Source organism: Chelon labrosus (genome assembly GCF_963514085.1).
Source record: "Chelon labrosus genome assembly, chromosome: 13".
Lineage (NCBI taxonomy): Eukaryota > Metazoa > Chordata > Actinopteri > Mugiliformes > Mugilidae > Chelon > Chelon labrosus.
Window position 1 is genome coordinate 19,572,827 of NC_140346.1, and position 11,384 is coordinate 19,584,210.

The following is an 11,384-nucleotide window of genomic DNA, read 5'->3' on the forward strand; positions in this document are numbered from 1 at the left end:
TTTGAATACTGAATATTAACATAATCACGGTAATAAGTTGTGTCGTATCCTACCGTAATAACCCTTGCCCTGATAGGTTGTGTGATAGATTACGCACCAATAGAAAACATGTAAATTTGATGAGACACCCACTGGTGTATATAAAATCAAGCAACCTTGAATTGAGAATATAAAGTGTGAAGGGAGGAGGACAGTTATGGGAGCTTTATATGATGCATATTTAATCTTGGGTGTCTCTCTTGTGAGCTCTGTGTCGTCCTCATTTGCCTCATTTTGTAATTTACGGACAAAGTTTCATCTTAATGAAATGCACAAGCCTGGTGATGTGGTGCTGGGTGGGCTGTTTGAGGTCCACTACACCTCAGTTTTTCCTGAGCTGACGTTTTCTTCTGAGCCAGAACAACCCCGCTGCAAAGGGTAAGTATCTCGTACATGCAGATATTAATGTGTTTATGCAAATAGCGGTTTTTATTGAAGATAATGTGTAACACACGGTGGAAATTAAACAATTATTATGAAATATGGTCATATGCTTGCAACTTTTAAGCAGTTCTGAAATATTCCAATACAACTGTAAAATGTACTGTATGTTAATATTATCAATATACGTTAATTTATCTTTATAGGTAGAAAGTTGTCTGTACTGTCTCACAGTACATATTAGATTTTAATTTCAGTGATTAATAATGACATCTTGTGTGTTAGCTTTGATATTATAGGGTTCAGGCATGCTATGGCCATGGCCTTTGCCATTGATGAGATCAACAAGAACTCCAATCTGTTACCTAATGTGACTCTGGGATACAGTCTTTATGATAACTGTGGTGCACTTGTTATTGGATTCAGTGGTGCCTTGTCATTGTCCAGTGGTCGAGAAGAGCAGTTTCTGCTTCAGGAGAACTGTTTAGGTTCCCCTCCAGTCCTTGGGATTGTGGGTGACTCCTACTCAACATTCTCTATTGCCATGTCCAATGTGCTAGGTTTATTCAAAATGCCCATTGTAAGTTTCTTTGTTCTTTGTCGTTGTAATTTTTTGCTTTAATAGTTGTGTTTTTGAAATGAGAAACACCTCTGACAGTGGCTGACTTTCTTGTATGTTTCTTCATAGGTGAGTTATTTTGCCACATGTTCATGTTTGAGTGATCGCCAGCGGTTTCCATCTTTTTTCAGAACAATCCCAAGTGATGCTTTCCAGGTGAAACACTGTTACTGAGTACAGAGCTGCAAATTAAATTTTTGGGCAATAGAGTAAACTTATAGAAATTGCTCCAGATGGCACAGACCTTTGTATTTTTCTCATTAGTGATCTTAATTAATGGGTTGATTGGGATGATAGTGTATGGAAAATATGATTCATATTTTTACTCTAATCTAATTTGAATTACATATTAGCAGCATATACATATTTGCACTAATCCCTTTACACTTATATATTCTCTTAGGTGCGTGCTATGATTCAGTTTTTAAAACGCTTTGGCTGGACGTGGGTGGGCCTGTTAGTCAGTGATGATGATTATGGACTCCATATTGCCCAATCCTTCCAATCTGATCTGGTCGATGCTGGTGGAGGTTGTCTGGCCTACCTCGAGGTTTTGCCCTGGGACGGTGACCCTCATGAACTCAGGAGGATCGTTAATTTGATGAAGAAATCAACAGCTCGTGTGGTTATGGCATTTGCACACGAGGCACACATGATGCAACTAATAGACGAAGTTAGTAATAAATTATAATATCATGTACAAATTTCAAATTTTAAGATACACATAGTATATAAAGATATGTCTTTGTGTAAACTGAATGCCACTGATCCATAAAATCATGTTAGTTGTCACCAGTTTAAACCAAACAACAATTTTGTGACAATCTGTAATTTGTACATATAGTATATATCAAATTTCCATTAGTGTGCAGAAAATGAAGAGCCATTCCCTAAAAGTAAAAGAAATCCTCAGATTATTTAGAATTATTACGCACAACTACAAATTTTTGAAATTTTTATTGTTAGTAGATTAGTGAAATTAATGTATGGATTAGTGAACTTATGTACATTTATGGTCTTGGAAAAATATATATGTTTTTTCTATTTATTTTTTTTTTTTCCAACTTTGCAATACATAGGTAGTGCAACAGAATGTAACAGGCCTGCAGTGGTTCGCCAGTGAAGCCTGGACATCAGCTGCTGTGCTCCAGACACCTCGCCTCATGCCGTATTTGCAGGGCACTGTGGGCATTGCCATTCGTCGAGGAGAAATGCCAGGGCTCAGGGACTTTCTGTTACAAATACGCCCTGACCAAAATGACAACCATGAAAATAACATGGCAAGAATTTAATCGTACAGTCTAATTTGAAATAAATGACAAATAAAAAGAATGAATAATATTGTAAAAATAATAAAATAATGAAGTTTCTCTGTTTTTCTGTGTTGCAGGTGAGACAGTTTTGGGAATACATATTTCAGTGTAAATTTGATCCAACAGCTTTGGTGGAAGCTGGGGGAGCACTATGCACTGGAAAAGAAAATATAGAAAATGTGGAGACAGAGTTTTTGGATCTTTCCAGCCTCAGGCCTGAGTACAATGTGTACAAGGCTGTGTATGCTCTGGCTTACGCCCTTGATGATATGCTCCACTGCGAGCCAGGGAGAGGGCCTTTCAGTGGGCAAAGCTGTGCCACTTTGCAAACAGTAGAGCCATGGCAGGTGTGATATCAACTTTCATTTTAATTTGCTGAGCTGTATAAATTCATGATCAAATTAAGTGTGGAGCCTTTAGTCATTGTTTACAAACCATCCCTGTCTCGTTTTTTTTTATAGATTCACTGAACTTAAAAATACATAATGTCCTGATTTTATTGCAAATCATTTTAAACCCTTGTCTGTCAAAACACTGAATTTCTTTTTTCTGTTATCCATTATAGATTGTACATTATTTGCAGAAGGTCAACTTCACCACATCATTTGGTGATCAAGTGTCATTTGATGAGAATGGTGATGCCTTACCAATATATGATATCATGAATTGGCTGTGGCTCCCTGACGGGAAATTTCAACTTCAGAATGTGGGTGAGGTGAAGAGGTCAGCCTTCAAAGGTGAAGAACTCAAACTTGATGAAGACAAAATCGTCTGGAACACTGAATCAAAAGAGGTTGTTTTTCCTTTTACTGGAAATTTAGCCCTCAGTTTTATAAAACAATCTGGAATGATTGTTTAATTGAATTATGGTTTATTGTTCATCCTGTAGCCTCCCAGGTCAGTGTGTAGTGAAAGCTGTCCTCCAGGTACCCGCATTGCCAGAAAGAAGGGGCAACCTGTGTGCTGTTTTGACTGCATCCCATGCTCTGAGGGAAAGATCAGCAATATAACAGGTTGTGGCTCCTGTGTGAATAGTTTTCTTCAGACACATTGTGTTATGTATAGTATATTGTATGTAAAACTGCTAAAATTGATATCTTCTTCACCTTTTGGTCAGACTCCATGGAGTGCACTGATTGTCCAGAGGACTTTTGGTCCAGCTCCCAGCGTGACCACTGTGTTCCTAAGAAAACAGAGTTCCTCTCCTACCATGAACCTCTTGGTATCTGCTTAACAGTCACCTCATTACTGGGCACATTTATCTGTGCTATTGTCCTCGGGATCTTTGCTTATCATCGCCGTACGCCCATGGTACGTGCCAACAATTCCGAACTGAGCTTCCTGCTCTTGGTGTCTCTTAAGCTGTGTTTCCTGTGTTCACTGTTATTCATTGGAAGACCCAGACTGTGGACATGCCAACTGAGACATGCAGCGTTTGGAATCAGCTTTGTGCTTTGTGTCTCATGCATCCTGGTGAAAACTATGGTGGTTCTGGCTGTGTTCAAAGCCTCAAAGCCAGGAGGTGGAGCCAGTCTAAAGTGGTTTGGTGCTGTACAGCAGAGAGGAACAGTTTTAGTTCTAACTTGTATTCAAGCAGCAATCTGCGTTGTGTGGATTGTCTCTGCCTCACCAGTACCTCATAAAAACACACAATACCACAATGACAAGATAGTTTATGAATGTGCAGTTGGGTCCACCATTGGTTTTGCAGTTCTACTTGGCTATATTGGGTTCCTTGCTATCCTAAGCTTCCTGTTAGCATTTCTAGCAAGGAATCTTCCAGACAACTTCAATGAGGCCAAACTCATCACATTCAGCATGCTAATCTTTTGTGCTGTGTGGGTGGCTTTTGTCCCTGCTTATGTCAACTCTCCAGGCAAATATGCAGATGCGGTGGAGGTATTTGCTATCCTGGCCTCCAGTTTTGGCCTCTTGGTGGCGCTGTTTGGACCCAAATGTTACATAATTCTGCTGAGACCAGAGAGGAACACAAAGAAAGCGATCATGGGTCGTGGAGCCACCAAGTCATAAGGTTGCAGTAACAATAAATGATCAGTGGAGAATGCATCATTTCATTAGATTTCTGTACTTGTTTCCAATGTTCAACATGTTATATAAGTCTATTTACAATAAACATTTAAGAAAAAACTACTTAAAACTGTGTTTCTTGGTGTTTCTTGAAGGAAGATAAGCATGTCTGGGCAGCACAAGCAACATATGCCTTCAGAAAAATAGTACTGAAATATTTACTGAAGACATATTAATAATTCTACTTGTGTCACTCAATCAAGATGGAGAGATCAGTCAGATCACTGTTTCAAACCAGACTTAACAGGTACATCAACTTTTAAACACTGACACCTTGACAACATGATGGAATTTTTAGTGTCTGTGTGTGTTTTTAACCATCGCTCTGTAAATGCAAATAAAAAAACAGGGTTGGAGTGATCAACATAACATTTTCCCTGAAATGATAGAGGCAGTAGTTTGTGCTCATGCAATAGACTGTAAAGGTGGAGAGGGAGAAGAAGAAGAAGATGATGAGTTGAAAGGTAAATCTGGCTAAAGCTAAGAATAATAATCAGCAACAAGAGAGCTGGCTCACATGGTCTGAAAACAAAGGGCTATGCAGATGTCACTTTGTTGCCTGACAGGTGGGTAACATTAGTTCTGCTATGTTTCACAGATATGCTGTTGTTGAAGTGTTAGGCTAAAACTGTTAGCTACACAGTCCTGCCTCAGGAGACTCACTCCACCCTCTTTGCAGGTTAGCTTTATAGCAGCAGCATCAACACTTTGCTAGCCCTCCACCTAGCTAAAATTAGTCACTTTACTTGCTGTCTTTTTGTTCCCTCATTTTATTGGTTTGAAGAGCACAGTCATGGATTTGGTGAGGTTGAGCACTGAAGGGTGTGTTTTATGGGCCGTTGTCTTAAGATGGTAGTCTCTCCTAGAAATGGCTAACTCAACTTTTGAATGACCTGGATCTGGATGTTGCTATGATCACAAATGTTGCTAACATTTCTCCGGTATAAATATTTAAAGTACATTTTGCCTTTTCATGTAATCTAAAATGGCTGTAAAAACATCCATAAATTGTTAACTAGCTAGCTTGTTTGGTGTGTTTTACAGTGATGTGTCATGCTCAAAAGAGCCAACTCTAAGAGCCAACGGTTGGTAGTGAATCAGAAGAGCCAATTCCCATCGAGTGAGAGCCGGCTCCCCACTATTTTTCCTTTTGCCTGTGAGAACTTGGGATCATGCAATTGCAGTGTTTTGTTCATTTGTTTGCACAAAAGTAAGAACATTTTTGTAACAGAATAACTGCGCAAAATGAGACAATCATTAGGCTTCTCATAAAAACATTGAATGCAAAAGTGCCAATCAACACATAAACCATATGTATTTGCCATGTTGGGCTAAAATATTAGGCTATAAACGATACTAAATAAAGAGCTATTTGGGAGCTGAAAGAACCGGTTCTTCTTTGGGAGCCGTGGCAAAAGAGCTGGCTCTCAAGAAAAGCTGAACTCCCTATCACTAGTGTTTTAGCTTTGCTCTGAGGGGTTTAGCTCATGGTTTAGCTAGTAAGTACTCATAGTTAAGCGAAACTATCAGTTTAGCTTAAGTTAAAGATGGCTAACAATGAAGAGTCAATAAAACTAGAGTAGTCTATTATATTAAAACTTATAACAGTAATAATCCCTTTGCTGATATCTCTTTAATCGCTCTGTTCATTTTTTTAATTATTGTTTTGGTTGTCTGTTGCTAGTTCAAACTATTAAGTTTACAACATAATTACACAAGCACTGTATAAAGTTAATGTTTATCGGTTTTTGTTATCTCTTTCAATTAAGAAATAATATACTTATAAAACACAGTTGAGAGGTATCGTCATTCTTGGTCACCCGTTAAGTCGGCATGACTGAACTGTTGTTCATTTCACTTAATAGTTTGCTTCTCAGGTTTGCCTCATTTAGCTCGGTCGGTTTCATATTTTCAAAAATCCCCAAACAAGTTTTAAACGTTTTTTTGAACTTAACTGAAACTAGAAATTTTGAAAGTGTCAGTGATATGTCGTTAATGCCACTCTCTAGACATTTCCAAAATATTCATGTTGTCCTGAAACACCTTGTTGACACCTTGGTTTACTGAGCATTTACAGAATGTTTTGAATACTGAATATTAACATAATTACGGTAATAAGTTGTGTCATGTCCTACCGTAAAAACCCTTGCCCTGATAGGTTGTGTGATAGATTACGCACTAATAGAAAACATGTAAATTTGATGAGACACCCACCGCTGCATATAAAATCAAGCTACCTTGAATTTAGAATATAAAGTGTGAAGGGAGGAGGACAGTTATGGGAGCTTTATATGATGCATATTTAATCTTGAGTGTCTCTCTTGTGTGCTCTTTATCATCCTCATTTGCCTCGTTTTGTAATTTACGGAGAAAGTTTCATCTTAATGAAATGCACAAGCCTGGTGATGTGGTGCTGGGTGGGCTGTTTGAGGTCCACTACACCTCAGTTTTTCCTGAGCTGACGTTTTCTTCTGAGCCAGAACAACCCCGCTGCAAAGGGTAAGTATCTCGTACATGCAGATATTAATGTGTTTATGCAAATAGCGGTCTTTATTGAAGATAATGTGTAACACACTGTGGAAATTAAACAATTATTATGAAATATGGTCATATACTTGCAACTTTTAAGCAGTTATGAAATATTCCAATACAACTATAAAATGTACTGTATGCTAATATTATCAATATACGTTAATTTGTCTTTATAGGTAGACAGATGTCTGTACTATCTCACAGTACATATTAGATTTTAATTGTAGTGATTGATAATGACATCTTGTGTGTTAGCTTTGATATTATAGGGTTCAGGCATGCTATGGCCATGGCCTTTGCCATTGATGAGATCAACAAGAACTCCAATCTGCTGCCTAATGTGACTCTGGGATACAGACTTTATGATAACTGTGGTGCACTTGTTATTGGATTCAGCGGTGCCTTGTCATTGTCCAGTGGTCGAGAAGAGCAGTTTCTGCTTCAGGAGAACTGTTTAGGTTCCCCTCCAGTCCTTGGGATTGTGGGTGACTCCTACTCAACATTCTCTATTGCCATGTCCAATGCGCTAGGTTTATTCAAAATGCCCATTGTAAGTTTCTTCGTTCTTTGTCATTGTTGAAATTTTTTGCTTTAATAGTTGTGTTTTTGAAATAAGAAACACCTCTGACAGGGTCTGACTTTCTTGTACGTTTCTTCATAGGTGAGTTATTTTGCCACATGTTCATGTTTGAGTGATCGCCAGCGGTTTCCATCTTTTTTCAGAACAATCCCAAGTGATGCTTTCCAGGTGAAACACTGTTACTGAGTACAGAGCTGCAAATTAAATTTTTGGGTGATAGAGTAAACTTATAGAAATTGCTCCAGATGGCACAGACCTTTTTATTTTTCTCATTAGTGAGCTTAATTAATGGGTTGATTGGGAGATGTATAGTGTATGGAAAATATGACTGATATTTAAACTCTAATCTAATTTGAATTTCATATTAGCAGCATATACACATGTGCACTAATCCCTTTACACTGATAAATATTCTCTCAGGTGCGTGCTATGATTCAGTTTTTAAAACGCTTTGGCTGGACGTGGGTGGGCCTGCTAGTCAGTGATGATGATTATGGACTCCATATTGCCCAATCCTTCCAATCTGATCTGGTCGATGCTGGTGGAGGTTGTCTGGCCTACCTAGAGGTTTTGCCCTGGGACGGTGACCCTCGTGAACTCAGGAGGATCGTTAATTTGATGAAGAAATCAACAGCTCGTGTGGTTATGGCGTTTGCACACGAGGCACACATGATGCAACTTATAGACGAAGTTAGTAATAAATTATAATATCATGTACAAATTTAAAATTTTGAGATACACATAGTATATAAAGATATGTCTTTGTGTAAATTGAATGTCACTGATCCATAAAATTATGTTAGTTGTCACCAGTTTAAAACAAACAACAATTTTGTGACAATCTCTAATATGTACATACAGTATATATCAAATTTCCATTAGTGTGCAGAAAATCAAGAGCATTCCCTAAAAGAAATCCTCAGATTATTTAGAATTATTACGCACAACTACAAATTTTTTAAATTGTTATATTTGTAGATTAGTGTATTTAGTGTATGGATTAGTGAACTTATGTAAATTTGTTGTCTTGGGAAAAATATATATGTTTTTTCTGTGTTTTTTTCCCCTACTTTCTTACAATTTTTTTTTTTTTTTAATTTATTGCAATACATAGGTAGTGCAACAGAATGTAACAGACCTGCAGTGGTTCACTGGTGAATCCTGGACAACAGCTACTGGTCTCCAGGCACCACGCTTCATGCCGTATATGAGGGGCACTGTGGGCATTGCCATTCGTCAAGGAGAAATGCCAGGGCTCAGGGACTTTCTGTTACGAATACGCCCTGACCAAAATGACAACCATGAAAATAATATGGCAAGATTGTACAGTCTAATTTTAAATAAATTACTGATAAAAAGGATGAATAATACAATATTGTAGTATCTCTGTTTTTGTATGTTGCAGGTGAGGCAGTTTTGGGAATACATATTTCAGTGTAAATTTGATCCAACAGCTTTGGTGGAAGCTGTGGGAGCACTATGCACTGGAAAAGAAAATATAGAAAATGTGGAGACGGATTTTTTGGATCTTTCTACCCTCAGGCCTGAGTACAATGTGTACAAGGCTGTGTATGCTCTGGCCTACGCCCTTGATGATATGCTCCACTGCGAGCCAGGGAGAGGGCCTTTCAGCGGGCAAAGCTGTGCCACTTTGCAAACAGTGGAGCCGTGGCAGGTGTGATATCAGCTTTCATTTCAATTTGCTGACTGGCAGCAAAAATGCATAATGCCCTGATTTTATTGCAAATCATTTTAAAGCCCTGTCTGTCAAAATACAGATATTTTTTTTCTGTTATCCATTGTAGATTGTACATTATTTGCAAAATGTCAACTTCACCACATCATTTGGTGATCAAGTGTCATTTGATGAGAATGGTGATGCCTTACCAATATATGATATCGTGAACTGGCAGTGGCTCCCTGATGGGAAATTTCAACTTCAGATTGTGGGTGAGGTGAAGAGGTCAGCCTTCAAAGGTGAAGAACTCAAACTTGATGAAGACAAAATCGTCTGGAACACTGAATCAAAAGAGGTTGTTTCTCCTTTTACTGGAAATTAAGCTCTCAGTTTTATAAAACAATATGGAATGATTGTTTAATTAAATGATGGTTTATTATTCATCCTATAGCCTCCCCGGTCAGTGTGTAGTGAAAGCTGTCCTCCAGGTACCCGCATTGCCAGAAAGAAGGGGCAACCTGTGTGCTGTTTTGACTGCATCCCATGCTCTGAGGGAAAGATCAGCAATACAACAGGTTGTGGCTCATGTGTGAATAGTTTTCTTCAGACACATTGTGTTATGTGTAGTATATTGTATGTATACTGCCAAAATTTACATCTTCTTCCCCTTTTTGTCAGACTCTATGGAGTGCACTGATTGTCCACAGGACTTTTGGTCCAGCTCCCAGCGTGACCAGTGTGTTCCTAAGAAAACAGAGTTCCTATCTTACCATGAACCTCTGGGTATCTGCTTGACAGTCACCTCATTACTGGGCACATTTATCTGTGCTATTGTCCTCGGGATCTTTACTTATCATCGCCGTACGCCCATGGTACGTGCCAACAATTCTGAACTGAGCTTCCTGCTCCTGGTGTCTCTTAAGCTGTGTTTCCTGTGTTCACTGTTATTCATCGGAAGACCCCGAGTGTGGACATGCCAACTGAGACATGCAGCGTTTGGAATCAGCTTTGTGCTTTGTGTTTCATGCATCCTGGTGAAAACTATGGTGGTTCTGGCTGTGTTCAAGGCCTCAAAGCCAGGAGGTGGAGCCAGTCTAAAGTGGTTTGGTGCTGTACAGCAGAGAGGAACAGTTTTAGTTCTGACTTGTATTCAAGCAGCAATCTGTGTTGTGTGGATTGTCTCTGCCTCACCAGTACCTCATAAAAACACACAATACCACAATGACAAGATAGTTTATGAATGTGCAGTTGGGTCCACAATTGGATTTGCAGTTCTACTTGGCTACATTGGCTTCCTTGCCATCCTCAGCTTCCTGTTAGCATTTCTAGCAAGGAATCTTCCAGACAACTTCAATGAGGCCAAACTCATCACATTCAGCATGCTTATCTTTTGTGCTGTGTGGGTGGCCTTTGTCCCAGCTTATATCAACTCTCCTGGCAAATATGCAGATGCAGTGGAGGTATTTGCCATCCTGGCCTCCAGTTTTGGCCTCTTGGTGGCGCTGTTTGGACCCAAATGTTACATAATTCTGCTGAGACCAGAGAGGAATACAAAGAAAGCTATCATGGGCCGTGGAGCCACTAAGTCATGAAACAGTTGATCTGAATCGGTATGCATGTTTTATTAATTTAGTAGTGTCCCACATTTGGAATGTTTAATATATAATGGTCGGTTATAATATAATACATGTTTTTACTGTTCAGTTCTATTCAGAAATGGGTGAAATAAAGCTTCTCTTTCAGAGAGAGCATTGTGCAAAAATGATCAACTTAGCATAAGCACAATAGTATCTGGAAATTAAACAAATGGAAACAGAAAAATCCCTCTGTCTAGGATTGCCATATAACTAACAAAGTTAACAAGAGGTTATCCTTTTATTAATTCCTCATTTAATGCTCTGCTGTCCCCATGTATAGCTTGCAGTTGTGGGCTGTCAGGGCCAGCAAAGCCTTCTCTGCTGGCCTAAACTTGATCAAAATCACTGACTTTACATTACCAATAGCCTATTCTTTTCATTTTATGGCGTGTCAGTCTCTCAGCTGTGGTGTTTCTGGCAGTGTAACTATGCATTAGAGCTTGAAATACACTGTAATGACGCTGTTCCTTTAACCAATCACATTTCATTATTGGGCCTTCTCCGATGAAGCCAAGCT

The 11,384-nt window shown here is 38.9% G+C and overlaps 2 protein-coding genes across 2 annotated transcripts; both read left to right on the forward strand.

Moving 5' to 3' along the window:
* The first annotated feature begins 266 nt into the window (after positions 1-266).
* Positions 267-4,591, forward strand: LOC311498614 (extracellular calcium-sensing receptor-like). Its single transcript, XM_084559275.1, has 9 exons — positions 267-417; positions 706-1,000; positions 1,109-1,195; positions 1,443-1,716; positions 2,123-2,319; positions 2,430-2,699; positions 2,918-3,145; positions 3,242-3,365; positions 3,470-4,591. Exons 1-9 carry the CDS (start codon positions 308-310, stop codon positions 4,381-4,383), a joined length of 2,499 nt encoding a protein of 832 aa, XP_084415401.1. The 5' UTR covers positions 267-307; the 3' UTR covers positions 4,384-4,591.
* Positions 4,592-6,826: 2,235 nt separating this feature from the next.
* On the forward strand, positions 6,827-11,334 carry LOC311498616 (extracellular calcium-sensing receptor-like). Its single transcript, XM_084559277.1, has 9 exons — positions 6,827-6,939; positions 7,228-7,522; positions 7,634-7,720; positions 7,973-8,246; positions 8,671-8,867; positions 8,958-9,227; positions 9,358-9,585; positions 9,682-9,805; positions 9,909-11,334. The coding sequence occupies exons 1-9, from the start codon at positions 6,830-6,832 to the stop codon at positions 10,820-10,822; spliced, it is 2,499 nt and encodes an 832-aa protein (XP_084415403.1). The 5' UTR covers positions 6,827-6,829; the 3' UTR covers positions 10,823-11,334.
* The last annotated feature ends 50 nt before the right edge of the window (positions 11,335-11,384 follow it).

What these genes read in the sequence shown, in the direction of transcription:
- LOC311498614 (XM_084559275.1), top strand. Translation starts at nt 308, where the DNA reads ATGCACAAGCCTGGTGATGTGGTGCTGGGTGGGCTGTTTGAGGTCCAC. An exon ending in TCCCAAGTGATGCTTTCCAG is followed by an intron (nt 1,196 to 1,442) that starts GTGAAACACTGT and finishes ATATTCTCTTAG; the next exon opens with GTGCGTGCTATGATTCAGTT. An exon ending in AAAGATCAGCAATATAACAG is followed by an intron (nt 3,366 to 3,469) that starts GTTGTGGCTCCT and finishes CCTTTTGGTCAG; the next exon opens with ACTCCATGGAGTGCACTGAT.
- LOC311498616 (XM_084559277.1), top strand. Translation starts at nt 6,830, where the DNA reads ATGCACAAGCCTGGTGATGTGGTGCTGGGTGGGCTGTTTGAGGTCCAC. An exon ending in TCCCAAGTGATGCTTTCCAG is followed by an intron (nt 7,721 to 7,972) that starts GTGAAACACTGT and finishes ATATTCTCTCAG; the next exon opens with GTGCGTGCTATGATTCAGTT. An exon ending in AAACAGTGGAGCCGTGGCAG is followed by an intron (nt 9,228 to 9,357) that starts GTGTGATATCAG and finishes TATCCATTGTAG; the next exon opens with ATTGTACATTATTTGCAAAA.